Below are 19,281 nucleotides of genomic sequence, written 5' to 3'. Positions count from 1 at the left end.
CCAGCAACACTGAATCCCTGAAGAGGTATTACTCTAAAAGTTGGGCTCCTTAAGGTTAACCCGGGCACACTGCTTGTCTGACAGGGTATTTAATCTCTGTTTCCTGTTAGATCACACTAGTTATCTGTGGAATATTTTTAGTTACATTTTCTCTGTTGCAGGCAATAGATATAGAGGCTTTCCTAAAAAAAAAAAAAAAAAAAAAAGAATCTAGTTTAACAATAACTATTCCTGAGAATTGCTGTCCTCATTACCAATGTTGGGAACAGATAGGCATTCATCATTTCGAGGTCTGTGTCTGTCTCCTATCTTGGCTAGAGACATTTGAAACCCCTGAGCGCCATGGGAGAGCAGGTGAATTGATGAAGAGAGAGCTAGTATCCCTAGAGTTGGATGATGAGGAGGCAGAGGGTGATGAGAGAGCAGGTTCTGTGCTTTCTCCCGCGCAGTAGGCATTGTGCTCCTCCCATTGGGAGGCCGCCAACTCTAAGCATCCTTTCCTATCACTACCATGTACATATTGCACCCTTTCTTTGTCAGTGCCTACCAGCTGCCAGTTTTCATACTTGATCCTTCTTTGATGGTTTTCCATGCTTGTGTGATTTTGAAGGTTTTTGTTGCTTTTCCGTCTCTAATGATGTTTCAAACATCTCCAAGACTCCAAATTTAGTGTAGCCGTTTGTGAAAGCAGCCGCGATGCAGTAGTCCCATAATGGTTATTTGGATCTCAAAATGCCATTAAGTCTTACCAGGGAGCATGGCAATTCTGCCTTTAAATTGCGAGCCTTGTAACCCTTTATCTTTATAGCCGCCTTGAAAGTGAGTAGCAAAAAACAACAATCCTCCATAATTTTATTTGATTTTCCTCTTAGGCAGCATTCTTGTAGGAAAATAAAGAAAATTCATAATATTTATTGCTGCAATAGCAAGTAGTTTCCTCGCCTTTGGCCAAAACAAAACACTCATACATAGACACACAGAACAGCGGAGTCCTGCCCACCACCTTGCCTCTTTTCCCAACTGCCTCCTTGTTAGGAAAAAGCTCAGTGTGAACTTGGAGAGCTTCTGTGATTTCATATTAGATTTTTGTTGGTGTTGTTGGGTAACAGTCTCTAGAATTTCTATTATCTTTTGTTTTCACCCTGATGTATATGAATGCATTAGCCTTCTGAAATGAGAGTTGATCAAAACACATCTCACCTAAGGGGCTTTCACAACCAATGTGAAGCAGATGAACAGCCTTCAGGAAATGGTGAAGAGCTGCTTGGTACAGATAGCCAGGCATGTTCAGAACCGAGGATCTGAGATTTTCCGAGATTTGATGAATATCTCTGGCCACAGGATGCCAGTATTGAACCACGGTTTGTTTGATAGCATTCCTAGGATGAGGAGAAAATGTGCTCTTAAGGGAATAGTCAGATACACAGAACACAGTTCTCTGCCATCTGTGACAGAGTAGTGAATTTTTCTAGGTATTTACTTATTTACAGAAGCATGAGTTTCTCACCCAAGGAAAATTGGGGCGGACACCCCACTGACATACTCACATGCATGGAGGTAGCTAGACCTGGCAAACTCTGGTGAGGGCTTGCAGTAGGTGTTTGGCTTGGCTGCCTCCCTTTATCAGCCAGACCTTGTCACAGCTGAGATGAGTGGGATGACTGGAAGTCGGTCCCTCTTGCTAAAGCAAGATATGGGGGACAGCTGTGTTTAGGCAACATCTGTGGTGACAAAGAATCGTACTGGGGAGCACCAGCAAAATGGTCATAGTCCATTTCTGTAGACAATGACTTTGCAATTCCAGGGTCCTGAAAGCATATGATGCTAATGGTGTATCATGGGTAACATGAGCTTAGCTTATGAGAGATTCCGCACTGGAAGCTCCTGAATGCATTCGACTGGCTCTTCACAAAGTCTGCAGTGCAATATTTTAAATTAGTTAAGCTTGCCTACATCTCTTGGGGGCCTAAACCATCTTCATTGTAAAGATCAAAGGAGACCATACACGTGAAAAGGTTTGGAAGCCTTTTTTAAAAAATAGAAAAACAACATACCTACTATTATTTTCACTATGACCTGTGGGGAAGATTGGTTTTGTGCTAATACTTCTCAGAGTCACTCAGTTTGGCTGTAGGTCCTGTGCTTATACCAAGTGTGGTAGGGTAAATCCGATTTTGCAAGGTCAGTTGTTTGAACTGATTTCAAAAACTACTTTACTACTGAAAAGTAAAGCTAAAAATACTGCAATTGCTATTTGTTCTTGTAACATGCAGTTACTGAAAACACAGAGTGTAGACTCATTGGCTCAATTTTATTTAAAAGAATAGTATCATGGAGGGACGCCTGGGAAGCTCAGTCAATTAAGCGTCTGCCTTCGGCTCAGGTCATGATCCCAGGGTCCTGGGATTGAGCCCTGAGTGGGCTTCCTGCTCAGCGGGAAGTCTGCTTCTCCCTCTCCCTCTGCCCCTCCCCCTGCTTGTGCTCTCTCTCTTGCTTTCTCTCTCAAGTAAATAAAAAAGTTAAAAAAACATATATATATATTATATTATATGTTATATATTATATATTATATATATTATGTAGTATCATGGAGTTGATTATTCCCAAAGTCAAAATGTTTATATGAGCGTGGCTGCAGTTGAATAATACATGCCCCACATTTCTCCTGGGCAAGCAGGAACCTTCCATAGAGGCTTATTTGGGTCTGCTGAGTACGACTATCTGTAGATGACCTGGAAGAAAAAGCTGGTATAGTTCCAACAGCTTACTCAGGGCCAAAATCTGTCACTCTGGCCAAACCTCCATCACAATGAGAATTTTTCAAATCTTGAGATCCCAAGAGAGAACATAGGAAAGTCATAGGAGAAAATGTAATAGGACTGATTGAACATGGAAGAAGAGAAAGGGTGTGGAGAACCGGAATACAGAGTCTTTGGTCCCATATGTGCTGCTGAATAGAAGATCTAATTTGAGCTCACAAAGGAGAATGTCACACAAGCAAAGCTTCAAGATCTCTAAGTTGCTCTCTGTTTCTCTGGAATTGATGCAGTGTTGTGACATGGGTAAGGAAGATATCTAAGAAAGCAAAGGACTGGGGGCTCAAAACACAGAAACAGGCTTTCAGAAAAGGCTTTTGTTCAGTAGATACATGCATGAATAGTCTCACACACACACACAGTACACACACACACAAACACACAAACGTCAGTCATTTTAGAGATTAGTTCAGGGAGGAAGAGATGGAGAGGATATAAACTTAACCCCAATGCTTTGCAGGCCAGCATTGCAGATGCCTAAAATCTCCTACTGTTTCAACCTGTCAGATAGCCCTGGCTCCTTCTCGTATTACAAAATTCACATATTCCATACTATTGGTTGATACTTACTTTTCCACCATCTCTTTTTCTCGGATAATTTTACCACTTCTCTTTTCTGTAAGCATGGACTTTTATTACTCTTGAGCACTCCCTTGTGTTCCACCTGTATCTCAGTGTAGAGTGGGCTGTAATAAATATTCAAGAAAGATTTACATGGAGTTCATCACTTGCCTGCACTGTGCTGAGCTCTTGATAATTAATGTACATTATAAAAATTAGTGTGTGGAGAAAAACAACTTTGGGGAACACTGTTATAAAGCAACAGATGTATTAAAAAATACATCTTCTTTAGTGATGTGAAATACTGCTTGAAAGGGACCATTACAGGTGATAAGTCATGTAAGAGGAGAAACACTGCATGTCTGGATGAGAGACGATGTGGGTCTGAAACTGTTAAGAAGATAGGCTCCAGAGGTTCCAGGATCAGTAACATTTTAAGGAGATTCTGTAAGGATTGATTACAAAGATTAGAGATGAACAAGAACGAACTCTGGTAAACTAGCATCACAGAGTTCTAGGGCTGCCAAGATAAAATGACCTTAGAAATGATCCAGCCCACTGGTTTCTATATTTTAGTGTCTAGCAAAATCATAGATTTCTGAGCACTGCCTTCAGTTTCTGATTTAGTAGGTCTGGGATAGCACTTTGAAAAGTTGCATTTCTGAGAACTCAGGCTATGCTCATATTCCTAGTCCAGAGATTACACTTCGAGAACTACTTTCTAGTTCAAGCCCCTTCTTCTTCTCTCAGTTATCTTTTTCATTGAGCTATGATTTCCATTATGACATTATATAAGTTTAAGGTGTGTAATGTGTTGATTTGATATTGTTGTATATTGCAATATGATTACTACACTACCATTAGTTAATACCTTTTATAATGTCATTTATTTATCATTTCTTTTTTAGTGTTGAGAATGGTTCAGATTTAGTCCCTTAGCAATTTTTGTAATTTATTATATAGTATAGTCACTATGTTGTGCATTATATCTCCATACCTAAGTTTGTACCCTTAAGCAACATCTCCCCAATTTCCTAACCCTCTAGTCCTTGGTAATCATCATTCTACTCTCTATTTTAACAAGTTCATTTTTTGGATTCCATAATGTAAGTGGTATTATACAATATTTGTCTTTGTCTGAGGCATCTCACTTAGCATAATGTTGTTGCAAATGGCAGGATTTCCTTCTTTCCCATGGCTGAATATATTCCATAATCACATCTTCTTTATCCATTTGTCTGTTGATGAACACTTAGCTTGTTTCTGTATCTTGGCTATTGTGAATAATGTTGCGGTTAACCTAGGTGTGAAGATATTCCTTTGAGATACTGACTTAAACTTCTTTGCACACATAACCAGGAATAGGATTGCTGAATCATAGGTAGTTCAATGTTTACTTTTTTGAGGAACTGCCATTATGTTTTCCATAATGGTTATAGCAATTCATATTCCCACCAATAGTGTTCACATCCCCACCAATATTTGTTATTTCTTGTCTTTTTGATAAAAGCCATCCTGCCAGGTGTAATATCACATTATGGTTTTGATTTGCATTTTCCTGGTGATTACTGATGCTAAACATCTTTTCATATACCTGTTGGTCATTTGTATATAATCTTTGAAAAAATGTCTATTCAAGTTTTTGCTTATTTTTCATAGGGTTATTTTATTTTTTTGCTATTAAGTTGTATGAGTTCTTTATGTATTTTGGATAACAGCCCCTTATCAGACATGATTTGTGAATATTTTCTCTCATTCAATAGGTTGTTTTTCTCAATTTGTTGATTGTCTCTTTTGCTGTGCAGAGCTGTCCAGTTTAATATAGTCACATTTGTTTATTTTAGTTTTTATTCACTGTGCTTTTGGTGCCTTATCCAAGAAATCATTGCCCAGACCCCTATGTTTTTTTCTAGGAATTTTATGATCTCAGGTCTTACATTTTAATCTTTGATCCATTTTGAGTTCATTTTTGTGAATGATGTAAGGTACAGGTACAAGTTAAGGTTTCTTTTGCATGTGGAGATATATGTGTGTGTGTGTGTGTGTGTGTGTGTATATATATATATATATATATATATATATATATACACATATATGATATCTATTCCATTCCTCTATGTGCTTCTTTTTATGCCAGTACCATACCGTTTTGATTACTGTAGCTCTGTAATATGGCTTGAAATCAAGTATTGCGATGCCTCTGGCTTAGTTTTTCTTTCTCAAGATTGCTTTGGTTATTCAGGGTCTTTTGGGGTTCCAAATTAATTTTAGGATAGCTGTTCCTATATCTGTGAAAAATATCATTGGAATTTTGATTGGAATTGCACGGAATCTGTAGATCATTTTAGGTCATGTGGACATTTTCACAATATTAATTCTTCAAGTTTAGGAACATGAGATATCTTTCCATTTATTTTTATCTTTTCAATCTCTTTTATCAATGTCTTATAACTATCAGAATACATGTCTTTCAACTCCTTGGTTAAATTTATTCCTAAGTATTTTATTGTTTTCAATGCTATTGTAAATGGAATTGCTTTCATAATTTCTATTTCAGATAATTTGTTGTTACTCTATAGAAATACAATTGATTTGTATATGTTGATTTTGTATCCTGCAATTTTACTGAATTCATGTTAATAGTTAAAATAGTTTTTATTTAGTTGAGTTTTTAGGGTTTTCTGTATATGAGATCACCCATCTATTTTCTGTATATGAGATCACCCATCTGTAGGGTTTTCTGTATTTGAGATCATTTTACGTCCTTCCTTCTGATATGAGTGCCATTTATTTCTTTTTCTTGTTTAATTGATCTGGCTAGGACTTCCAGTATATGTTTAATGCATCCTTGCATCCCAGAGATAAATCCCACTTGACCATAAGTATTTGATCCTTTTATTGTGTTGCTGAATTTTACTTGCTAATATTTTTGAGAATTTTTACATGTATATTCATTAGAAATATTGGTCTATGATATTCTTTTCTTATAATGTCTTTGTCTGACTTTGGTGTCAGCATAATGCTGACCTCATAAAATGAGTTTGGGAGTTTTTCTTCATTTAGAATTTTTTGGAACAGTTCGAGAAGGATTAGTGTTAATATTTCCTTGCAGGTTTGCTAGAATTACCAGCACAAACTATTTATTCCTAGGCTTTTCTGTGTTGGGAGGTTTTTTATTACTGATTGAATCTCCTTATTTGATATCGGTTTATTTAGATTTACTATTTCTTCTTGATTTAATCTTTTTTTTTTAAAGATTTTATTTATTTATTTGACAGAGAGAAATCACAAGTAGGCAGAGAGGCAAGCAGAGAGAGAGGAGGAAGCAGGCTCCCCGCCGAGCGGAAAGCCCGATGTGGGGCTTGAACCCAGGACCTGGGATCATGACCTGAGCCGAAGGCAGCGGCTTAACCCACTGAGCCACCCAGGCGCCCCTTGATTTAATCTTGAGAGAGCATATGTTTCTAGGATTTATCTAGTTATTCCAGGTTATTCAGTTTGTTGGTATATAAGTGTTCATAGAAGTCTCTCATAATCCTTTGTATTTCTGTGGTAGCAGTTGTACTGTCTTCTTTCTTTCTTTCTTTTTTCTTTCTCTCCTTTTCTTTCTTTCTGAAAGGGGGACAGAGGGAGAGAAAGGGGTAGTGAAGGGGCAGAAGGAGAAAGAGAAAGAGAATTTTAAGTAGGCTACATGCCCAGTGTGAAGTCCAATGCAGGGTTCCATCTCATGACCGTGAGATCAAGACCCTAGCTGAAATCGAGTCAGATGCTTAACCACCACCCAAACACCCCTCCTCTTTCTTTTTGACTTTATTTTTTGAATCCTCTTCTTAGTTAATCTAGATAAAGTTTTAGCTTTTCAAATAATCAGTTCTTAATTTCCTTGATTTTTTTTTTGTTGTTTTTCTGTCTCTATTTCGTTTATTTCTCCTTGGATCAACACAAGAGTATTTTGAATTTGACTATAGATTCATCCTCACCAGTGAATTTTCTACTTTCGTATATTTTCATGTTACTATACATATGGTTGAAGAACTCTCTTTAGCATTTCTTGTAGGAGGGTCTATTGGCTATAAATTCCCTCAGCTTTTGTTTGTCTGGGAAAGTCTTTACCTCTCCTTTGTTTCCGAATGACAGCTTTTCTGGATGAAGTATTCTTGATTGATGCAGCTTTTTTTTTTTTTTTTTTTCCTTTGAGTCCCTTGACTATATAATCCTATTCTCTTCTGGCCTGCAAGTTTTCTGCTGAGAAATCTGCTGATAGCCTTACTGGGATATTTATGTCCATGGGAGGAAGCTCTAGTTAAGGAGTCCCTCCTTGGCACCTGGTCAGTCATGCTGACCCTCAGAGCCCTCTGAGCAGTATTGGAGCTGCTATCCTAGGATCAGATTTATATGAAACCATCACAGTGCCTGGATCCTGGGGCATAGGTGTGCTTTCTGTGGCTCCTACACTAATGTCTGGAGTGTGAGAATATGCAGATATCCCATGTAACTGGTACCTGGGTCTCAAAGACCACTATGACTCATCCTGGTAGGAGGGAATGCAGCAGTGGCAAGCGTCCTGGAATAACAAGATGTGATGGTAGCATAGCCTAAGGATGTGGGTGAAAGCCTCAATTCTGGCACCAGGACACTCACAAAATAGCAACAGCACAAGTCCGGTAGTGGTCTTTTTAAAGTACATGTGGGGACCCAGGGATCTGGGCACAAAACAGTAGCAGCACTGCCCTGGCAATGACATTTCGGAGCTGCAACCCAGGACCTGGGGGGTAGGATTAAGGGCAGCAGTAGCCTTGTCCCAGCAATCATGGGTCAGAACCTCAACTTGAAACTTGAGAGGTGTGGCCCAGGGTAGTGTCAGTGCCTATAGCAATGAAGAATCAGAACTGTGACCTGGAACCCACAGGACAGAGATCAGGGCAGTAAGAGTCCATCTCAGGAATGACAGCTCAGTCTTGAGCTGAGATGGGGGTTCTCAGAGCAGCACAGTTCTGATAATAGTAGGCAACATATGACTCAGGACATACTAAGTTAGTGACACTTAGGGTAGTGGCAATGCCCCTGGCAATGATAAGTCTGAGCGGGGACCTAGAACCCAGGGGAGGATTCACGACAGTAACAGACTGACTTAGTAATTATGGTTCAGAGTCTTGTTGGAGGAGGGCTCAGGGTGACAGTAACACAGTCCCAAAAATGGCAGCCAAAGAGTAACTTGGGATCCTGAGGGCAGGGCTCAAGTGAGGAGAGGCTGCCTCAGTAATTATGGGGCAAAGCCCCAGTCTGGGGCTGGAGTGGGCAAAGAATAATAGTATCTCCAGTCTTGTATAAGTGATGTGTTGTGGCACCCAGTCCTTGAGAATGGTCACATCAACAACCAAGACCCCAGCAACAGCCCCAGCCTCTGGGACCAGATGCAGAGTGGGGGCACTCCAGGCTACTCCATCAGCTGGGACCAGGGTCATTGAGGAGGACCGTGGAAGACCTTTGTAGCAAAAGCTGCATACATCCACAACACTGAGGCTTGCTGGGGTTTTCCAGCTTCTGACTGAGGGATGGGGTGATACAGGCAAAATTCTTTCTTTACTTTTCTGGGCAGATATCCTCAATGTTTTAGCTCTGCCAGACTTTTGCCCTCTTTTCTTTGTTGTTTAGAATTTCCCTGATCTGTTATCTTCAGTTTATATCTATTTATTTATTGTTCTTGGTGTATTTTTTGGTTCCCTTGTCTTTTCGTTTTTTTGTTTTGTTTTGTTTTGTTTTGTGGAGAGGCAAGTGTTGGGACCTCCTAGCCCTCTATCTTGCTGATGGCACTCCCAAGTCCCTCATTCTGCAGATGAGGAAATAAGGCCTTGGGACATAACGTGTTTTACTCAGTAATATGTGACAAGTTTAAGGCCAGACATTATAGTATGAGTCTTTTGATTTTTCTGAGGAATTGTTTGTAATCTCATAGGTACTAAAATAATAATTTCAAAGGGAATAGGAAGTGTATTTTTAAAATTTATTTATCTTGGTTCTATTGCCTTGAAATATTTTCAGCCTCCTGGTTTATGAATAGAAGTTCTTATTTGAATACAAAATATTAATGTATTCTTGCTGAGAAGCCATCATGGGAAGTTACAGAAGTGACAAATAATTAATTGAGCATGATGGGATTCTAATGAAGTAAACAGTTCTTGAAAGTGCTCTATGAAATAGGCGGTTATGTGTTTTCAGTATTCAACCCCAAATAATTCACATTTTGCTGTTTTTACGCATTTCTGAGTTCTGTGCATTTTTAATTTCTCTTTTTTATTTCTTTGTAGACAGAATAACCAGAACATTGCAAATAATACTGGAAGTTGTACCAGAAGAAGATTGTCGTAAATTATGAATTAATGCATCTGAAATCTTGGCAATCTATTCTTGGCCTTGTGTCTGCCCAGAGGGCTGAAACAAAATGTGCATCTTCAGGCATTTTATGAAAATCCAGAGGATTGCAACTTTGGTTTTGGACTAAAGGAATCAGTTGTTGCTATTCCTATCTTTTAATGTGTTCAAGCTGGTTTCTAAGAAATTTAGTTTTAACTCCAGGTAGTTACTGAAAGCAGATGTGTTATGCAAGTATTCAATGAGTTCACATGATTTTGGAAGTTCTGATACCTACGTGAAGTGAGAGGAAAAAGATTACCGAGTGAACAATTCCTTTAGTGATCTTTGTAACATATCTCATCATGAACACCGAGATGTTTTCTGTGTATATGGCTTTTATAGAAATAATTTTTATATACTGTAGATGACTATACTGTGAAAAGTGTTTTCTGCTCTTCTGGGGGGGGAAATTGTACATCATCATTCTGAACTGAGGAAAGAAAGAAATACATTTTATGTTGGCATTGCATTGCTTCCTCTTAGACACCAACTTAGATATCACTCATCTTTTACTGCATTACACCCAGAGCATTCTGAACAAACGACAGAGAGGAAATGCCTAATTTTAATGAATACATTAAAGAAGAGTTTCCAGGGGCTATTGTTTATGAGAAAAATCCAGGAATTTTGTCTAAAAATTCTGATAATTGATTATGTTAAGATTTTTTTTTTTTTACACTCTTTATCAGGAAAACCCACTTTGTTTTCATGGCAGCCCACTTGATCATGAGAGGATGTAACATCTTTCTTAGAGAAAGCAATAGTCAATTTGTTATTAAAGCCTCTTAAGCACAATCATTTGTTTCCCTAATAACTTACCCCTTGATAATATAGCTAAATATATGCATTTTTAAATCTTCAAATTGCAATTTCCTTATAAGACAGAAATCAACAAGGAGAATACCCAAAATATTATGCCCAACCCTGTAATCATATCTATTTGCAGTGTTAGTGATTATGAACAATTTTTAATCTCATAGCTATTTTTACATGGTAATAAATTTTGACAGTTTGTACATTTCCTTTATATATTTTATATTCTGTTAAAATATCTCTTCAGATGAAACTGTCCAGATTAATTAGGAAAAGGCATATATTTGCATAAAAATTGAGGAAGAAATGTCACCGCTAAATAAGATTTACAACTGATGTTTCTAAAAATTTTCCACTTCTTTATCTTAGCTTTGTCAGTTATTTCCTCACCTTAATTATCATTCAGCTTGCAAAAGAGATAACTGATAACAAATTCACTAAAAGAAGGAGAAACTGTGTGTGTGTATTCAGACAGGTGTTTTATGCTAGGTTTAGAAAATATTGTGGAATTTTCAAATAGGGTAATATAATGATGGAATGTGTAAACCATTATTTACATACATCTAAGATCAAATAGTCATACCAGAGTATGTTTCATCCTCTAATTTTAAAAGTAACAATTTTTGAAAGAACTACACTGATTAAAATCATTGAGCTGATACAGAGTTTATAGAAAATTGACCAAAGCAGAAACGATAATTTATAATTTGAGGCAATTCCGTCACTAATTTCAGTTTTTGCTCTTGATAACATTTAATACACATTCAAGATTGACATTATTTTCAGCCAAACCTGGTGTTTGGGTCTTTAAGTGAATTCATAAAAATTCCTTCCCTTTTCTCTTCCCATCTGGTTTTCAAATTTGATCTGTAGTCTCTGCTTCTTATATCCATTTGTCTGTATCTCTTGCCACTCTGTTGCTGAGGTAGAAATAGATTGTGTTTATATTCCCCCCCCTTTTTTTTAACCGTCTAGGCCCATGTAATATAAACCAGAAAACTCTTCTTAAGGGTTTTTATGGGGTTTGTTTGTTTTTTGTTTGTTTGTTTTGTCTAATGAAAAAAAAAATAGATCACATGGAGAGGTTTACATAGTTCTTGATTATTCCTGAGAATTATGTGCTTATAACCACAGTGACAGATAGGTCTCATTTTATTTTGTTATTTTTTGTTTTAATTTCTTTTCAAATATAACATCGTAAGAGCTAACTAGGATGCATTTCATTATTTTTCCCATCATTTTAAAAAAATGATTTTTGCATTGTTAAATTTCTAATGCTACTATAATTTTTAACCTGACAGAGAGTAAGTCAGTCGGTAATTTTTTTAAAAGTAATAAAGACTAAGTTGTACTTCAATTTATTTTTAGGATATACCACGACAAGGTGCAGGGTTTCAATAATCTGGAAATCGATATTCATAATTTTTATTCAGATAATATCAAATCAAGACAACTCTATTTGAAAACTCTCCTGAACACTAATATGTATATTTTTATTTATACTAAGTAAAATTTTTTCTCATATATTTAAAATTATATATAGAGACAATTATATATAAACCATTACATTATACCCGCACCATTGTGGATATTCAAATGTTTATATACATATTATGAGTTTATTATAACACAAAAAGTAAAAGTGGCCAATACAGTTTAAGACAACAAATATACTATTTTCAGATGTACTACTTTTTGAGTAACATGGAGTCTCAAGTATTTAATTGCAAATTAAACGGATTTAGTAAAGACTTCCAAAGCTATAACAATTTGATTTAAAAAATGGACTGATTCTCCTTATGCAATTACAAATATTTCAGTAAATGTTTTTGACTCACTTTTAAAAATGTTAGATTATTGCTGCTAGATTATTTTCCTGAGATTTTTCTTTGGTCAGTTGAGGAAAATTGGACTATTATGAATGTTTAGGTCGGCTGGAAATAGATCTTGTTCTTGTCTTTCTTCAGGAGATTAAAGATTTGTCTTAGAAAAGATGGCGGACTCCAATACGCAACATAAATGTTAGGTGTGTGCACCCACAAATGTACATGTGTGCTTATACTGTATTCTTTCCCATCTCTGCTGGGACAAAAGTAAGATAGATTATTAGGTTACATTAGCAATGCATAGCTGTTTCTCTAACACTAAAACAGGTATGTCGAAACAAATTTCTGGATTATTTTATGTGTCTGGTGAAAGTGTTTCCCCAGTTGCTATTTGGAATATTAACAGACAGTTAACCTGAGTATAATTACTTAACTCAACATAATTTTTATGAACTGTAATCAGTCTTCAGGAAACTCATTATTTTACCTCTATTTGTAGATGAATGTAATACCAACCAAGAAAGAGGGCATCGACCTATAGAGGATTTCTTATAATTGAGGTATAGGTTATGAGAATATAGAATACTGAAGGCCTGAGTAGCAGGAAATGAAAGATAGCATATGACTGGAAGTAATGATATTTCGATGTAACTTATTATGCCGCATGGTCAGAGAAGTATTAAAAATTAATTGTCTGTTGTGCATAAGTGGATATCCCAAGTAACTAATGAAATGTGGCTTCAGTGCCCCTCACTTAGACATGTCCCTTCCTAATGTTGCATTTGGAAATTTATATTAATTTTTTTGAAGAAGATCAGAAAAATTGTATACATTTCTGGCCCTACAAAATCTGCATCTGTCCCTGTGAGTATAGTAAAATAACTTCCATTACTTTTTCTAGTAGAAATAAACACAGGCCACTTATAGAATATATCTTTAAATAATAAAGTTTTGAGTTAATTGAAGTATCTATGTATAATTTTACATGGCTGTCATATATTTTTATATTTTGTGATATATAAGGAGAGCGTTCACTTTTGATATATTTTATGATTCAGTTCTGAGTGACAGAAAAGCAACAAATAGGGTTTTAATTGTAATTATTTTTCTTAGGAAAGAAATATAGTGAGATTTGGAATTTGAATGCAGATGAGTAAAAGATTGATTTTACTTAAATGTAATCTTGCTTCATTTTACCCCACATGATATGCTGTATGTTGGTGCTGATAATGTTTACAGAGTCACATTTTACTTTGTTAACAATTTTAACAATTCAAAGTCAGGAATTAAAGCATGACATTGTTTAACTGGCAAGAAACTTGTGGCGGATATATAGGTAATGAGACATCTTGACAGCTTCTGTTTACATAATTTATATGTAAGGTAAAAATTTATTACCTATAAGTGTATTTTAGGTTAATTTTCTCATAAACAGTATTTTAAATGTATCTCAATATATATAATACCTCAAAGTATAAAATCTAGGTAGTTTTAATACTGTTCTTAAAAAGTTATCTTAACATCCAAATTTTGAAGATAATCCTTACCTCTTTTTGTTGCATTTTCAAATTAGTTGGTGTCTAAAGTAAATGCTTGGTCTATTTTCAGATTCACAACAAATTCACAAAGGTGTAAATCCCAGTCTCACAGAAAGTTCACCAGGTCTCCATGTTGTGAGATATTGTCTGTCTTTACAACCTCCTAAGGATATTAGCTTGATCTATTTGAACCATTTCTGTTTTTTCTTTTAAATGAATCCATGATTTCCTTTGTTTTATTTGTCATATTTTGACATGATATCCTCGAGATGGGAGTGAGTCTTAATTTGAACTAACACAATGACCCTAAATATCCTTAGTGTGAAACTGCCCCTTGGTTTATTTCCTTGAGAGTCCTCACCTCTCTTGTCTTTGTTACCATTGGCCTTAAAATATCAGTGGGAGATGGTTATCTCAATAGTTATCTATTACATGTGTGTATTTCAAGTACTTAGATCAAGGGTGCATTTATGGTATCAGTAACAGCCTTAACAGTTGTACAGAGAAAAATTCTCTCAAGAAAACTGTGGAGTAGTAGGCATCTGAGAGCCATGCAGATGGACACAGTGGTTTGAAAATGAATATACTTGTTCTTCCCTCCACCTATACACTACTGACTTTTTTTTTTTTAAGTATGACTTTCAAGCACATTAATTTATTGGTTAGAAGACTTGTTTGCTGAGTCCTTCCTTATTACCTCTTGAAGTCTTTAGAGGTCATGCTGAAAGCTACAGAAACAAACAAAAAAGACTGAATCACAGTTATGTCTTTTGCAGAAGGGATTGTATTTTGAGCACCTTGGGTGACAGTGTACTTTGCACAAAATCTTATAGGAAAACTTATTAGGCCTTTGGGTGTTACATGTGTATAACTGGTTGGGTTGGGAGGGATTTGACTTAGATGATGATTATGAAAGATAGACCTCACTTACTCCTACTAGTTAGTAATCTTCAGTACATGCTCGGAAGCTCATTTGTATCAGACCTGGAGGCAATGCAATGTAGTTCCTTGTTTTTTATTTGAACTGTCTTATTTTGAAAGATTTTGGAATAATTTTTTTTCCCTAGAATTTCTCCTTCATTCAAAATTTTCATTTACTGACTAATGTAATATAAAGAAAATTATCTTAACGTAAAGTAATACTTTGGGGAAATAAAAGATTGTTTCAAATGAATGTATGTGCTTTTAACAGAATAGGAGTAATCTACATTAAACTACTGTTGTTTTAAGAATTTCATACACTACCATATAGCACTTTTCAATTGCTCTGGAAGCAAAAAAAAAAGACCCCCATATATATCTATGGTTATCACATAAACCACAAGAATCCTCCAAAAATTTTAAGTAGTCTTGGACTTTTTTTTTAATCCTCTCCTTGAAGAAATTTTTTACTTAATAGTTTTCCCTTGTGGATAGTAGTACCAATGCTATAAATCTGGAACTAAACTGTTGATACTTAAACGTTGAAAACCAGGTTCTTCTTTTGACATTATCCATGAACAGAGAGCGATATATGACTACTTTTTCAGGATATTTGAGGCCAATGTTATTTTGAACACAAGCATGAGCCTCAAGTTTCTATTTCTTTTTAGATGTGTTGCAATGTAATAGTAATGAGTTTTCAGTGATACCCCTCAACGTTTTGAAAACTGTGGAAACATAAGCGCTAGATGTGTTAGGAGTTCATTGTTTAGTACCATAAAATATAGTCTTCTCTCTGTGCCAAATTGGTGAACAGACATGTAGTTGTGTTTTATTAATATTAAATGTTTGCTACCTGTGTTTTTATAATAAGCACAAGTCAGAAAAAGGCAAGACAAATGGCATCTTGCATTGAATGCTTGACAAACTTTACTTGTCCTACTTTTCTGACAAATATTTGACTCCAGATTTCATAGAGTTTTTTTTTTTTTTTAATGTATTGTAGGGTGGATTAGGTGGTAGTGATGCACTGGTAGAGATGGCGTTTAGTTATTGACTCAGAATTCATGTCATGATGAGTTTTTTGTGTCTTCTTATTGTATGTATATCTGTATTTACTTTATATAAAAATGGATTTAGTGAGCTTTGTGCTAAATCTGCCTAGTAACAGTGACTTCTTTTTCAATTATCAAGGGATAGAAAATATGTGTGTCGGTATGTTCATATTAACATATTATTAGGTACTGTATATGAATGTGTTTAAATGCTTCTGACATTATATATGGCAAGCATCAATAATTTTCACCCACGGAATCAGGTTAGACCAGTGGAAAAAGTGATAGTCAAAATCCTCTGGAGGATTGTGCTGACAGCCATCTTTTTGATGTGTATTTCAATTGTAATTTATAGACCAGCTCTAACCCCTAACATGAATCTGGAATGCATTTATCATGACCTTGTACCATTCCCCTAACTGAGGGGTGGGGGTATAGCATTTGGCTAGGTCATCTAAAATATAGGAACAGAACAATCCATTTGGGGAAGAATGAGTCTCAGTATCCTAAATGGACCTCATCTATGGTGGGGTTTCTTCACTCTGACAGTATGATGATAAAACTTGGTAAAGGGGTCTGTGTATATTTTGTGCAAATTTTACAAAATGTTTTATATTGATAAATGCTTAAATAGCAAAATCCCTTTTCTGTGTCTATATTCCAACCATATTAGGAGTACTGATTTATTTAGATATTTAACTATGAAAAAAAAATGGCACAAAGGGACTTTCATCTGTGGATTGTGTTATGTTTCTTAAGGTTCTCTGGCACTGATGCCTATACCATCATGAGATATGTGAAATAAAATGGATTTTTGTACAATTTAATGATTTCCCTCTGGGGAGAGTTCTGGTGCAGCAATTACACTGCCAGATGGTGTTTATGGGCTATTTGTGTGAGTGGTAAGATACTATGAAATAAGAGTGCTTTCATCTGATGGAAAGTCTTGACACATGTGTTTTTGTATGGAACAAATTTTGGTGCAATATGACGTAACAATTTTGCAATGAATTTAATTTCATTTGTATTATGTATCTGTATACCCATCATGCTTCTAGTTGCTTCAACCCTTGTACATGTATTTTTGTCCATATTTTTTACTTGAAAATATTTTAAATGGAAATGAAATAAACATTTGATAGTTACATAAGAAAAGTCATGTTTTACTTTTTTTTTTTAAGCAGAATGCATGTTTTGCTTTTTTTTTTTTTTTTTAAAGCAGTGTACATCCCAACAAGTTGAAGCCTTTGGTTTTGATGATTGGATTTATCTATCATTGATTCTGTGAATTTGTTGGGTATTTCCCTTGGCATCAATTCTCTATACAAGAAACTGAAAGTGCTGGCAAACACTACAAAGACTACAGACATTCTTCTTCCTTAATGGATTATGTCCATCTGTGCTCTGGTCTGAAATATCGTACCAACTTCTCTCTTCTGTTGTCCCCTGTCGTAGTTCAGTCTTATTTCTTGCCTCTTAGCAGTCTCATGTCTTGTCTGTCTCTATTTCAACCTTCACATGTTTCCCCAGGATGTTCTTGCAGAAACACAAATACAGTAAAAGTCTTCAATGGCTTTACATTTACTTATTTATTTTTCTGGATAGATAAATCCAAACTCCTCTGCATAACACAGTGTTTTGCATAATCTGCTGTCCTTCTCTCTGCAGTTACAAATGGCCACTTCCGCATTCTCTGCAGCCATAGACAATGTTCTTTTTTTCCAGTAGTTTAACAACAACAACAACAAATGCTATTATTTCATTTGACACACTGTAGATTATAAGAATTACATTTTTCTTTGCCCATTGCTATCTTCTACATTCCACATAGTGAATTTCTACCCAACATTCAAGACCAAGTTTAAAAGTCACCTCTTCCAGAAACCTTCCCCAAGATTGATCCTTGAATATCTTCACCATCTTAGGTGCACATTTTCTATAGAACGCATCACGTCATTGAAATTGCAGTACTCGACTCCCTCCTCTGCCTAGATTTGAAATTGTCTGTGTGTGTATGTGTGTGTGCCTTTCACTGACTAAAGCATAGTAAGTACTCAATGTTTATTAAATTAATATATTCAGTGAATGAATGAATGAATGAGTGAATGGCTTATATTCGTTAGGTTTCATAGTAAGTTTTTCTCAGATGTGGTTTTTATTACCTCTAAATTTAAGCAATCCATTAGATTCTATGGAAAGAATATTTCCACAGACTATCTTAACGTCAGAATGTAAGAAAACTAAGGAGTTTTAGTCTCTGCCATCCCATGTTCTCCCCTCCCATTCTTTCTTTTTCTCTTTCTCCCCTTGCCCCCATCTCCGGTTCATGTCAGTAAGTGGGTTCTGAGAGAGGAAATGAAGAGTCAAATGACCTACTATGAACTTTTCCTGTGGAAAGACACTTAGGTTTGTTTTTTTTTTTTAATTTTCAACAAGGTATTGTTTTCATAATAAGTTGAAAAAATGCTCAGAAATGTAGAGCAGAAGGATCCTAAAGTTTTGATGACCAAAACTCTCTTTGAAGTAGATGCAGGAGGTTGGGTAGCACTTTTCCCTGCTGAAATGCTTTAGGAAAACAAAAAGTAAACTAATAACTTTGGCACCTGTTAAATTAAAACTATTTTGAAAAGGATTATAAACCATCCCATATGCCATATACTTATTTTAAAGTTAATGAATGTGACTGGAAATGTGTTTAGTAAAAATATACAGAAAAACTTAGATATTACATGATGGGTAATAATTTGCTTTTAAACTACCATTAGGTCCTTAAACATGCTGGTTTAGGTTTGCAAATCCTTTTGCTTCTGGAATACCTCTAATAATTTTCTACTTGAATTTTTGGGCTATGTCTAATGTATAAAGATTTGAGATCATTATATATGCTGGGATGGGGCCATTGGGCCATGGATAACTACTGTTGCTCTTGCCTCCACATGCCATAAAAATTATATTTGCAGACTTCCTGGAGATCTGGCTTTGAAGGTCAGGTCTTTATAGCCATCTTATTGTTTTTATAGTCTTAAGCTTAAGAACACCTGGTCACCAGCAGTCATGGGCTCATTCTTTCAAGAAATTTTTGATGTTTGAAAGAATTCAGAAATAAAACTGTAATTATGATTCAATACTTTTAAAAACTTTAGCTTTGAAGATTTATTAATCTCTGAAAGATGTGAAACAGGGTTTCAAAGTTATTAATTCAGGTTAAATACTACAAAAATTGAAATACCCTCTAGCTATAATAAAATAAAGTATAAATGAGGATAACCCTAAGAAAAATGTGAGCAAGCTAGTTATTTTCCTCTCATTTTATTTTTTCTTCAAAATAAGAGAAACA

At 35.6% G+C, this 19,281-nt stretch overlaps 1 protein-coding gene across 1 annotated transcript in view; it reads left to right on the top strand.

Annotated features, from left to right (window-relative positions):
• The window catches only part of SLC7A11 (solute carrier family 7 member 11), an 80,419-nt gene extending 63,325 nt beyond the window's left edge, over nt 1-17,094 (top strand). Inside the window, exon 12 of the mRNA XM_047718450.1 lies at nt 9,686-17,094. Coding sequence (XP_047574406.1) covers nt 9,686-9,753 — 68 coding nt within the window. The 3' untranslated portion in view covers nt 9,754-17,094. The remainder of the gene's footprint in view (nt 1-9,685) is intronic.
• Nucleotides 17,095-19,281: the final 2,187 nt, after the last annotated feature.

The sequence above is a fragment of the Lutra lutra genome, chromosome 2, assembly GCF_902655055.1.
Source record: "Lutra lutra chromosome 2, mLutLut1.2, whole genome shotgun sequence".
Lineage (NCBI taxonomy): Eukaryota > Metazoa > Chordata > Mammalia > Carnivora > Mustelidae > Lutra > Lutra lutra.
This window is presented reverse-complemented; position numbering and strand designations above follow the sequence as displayed.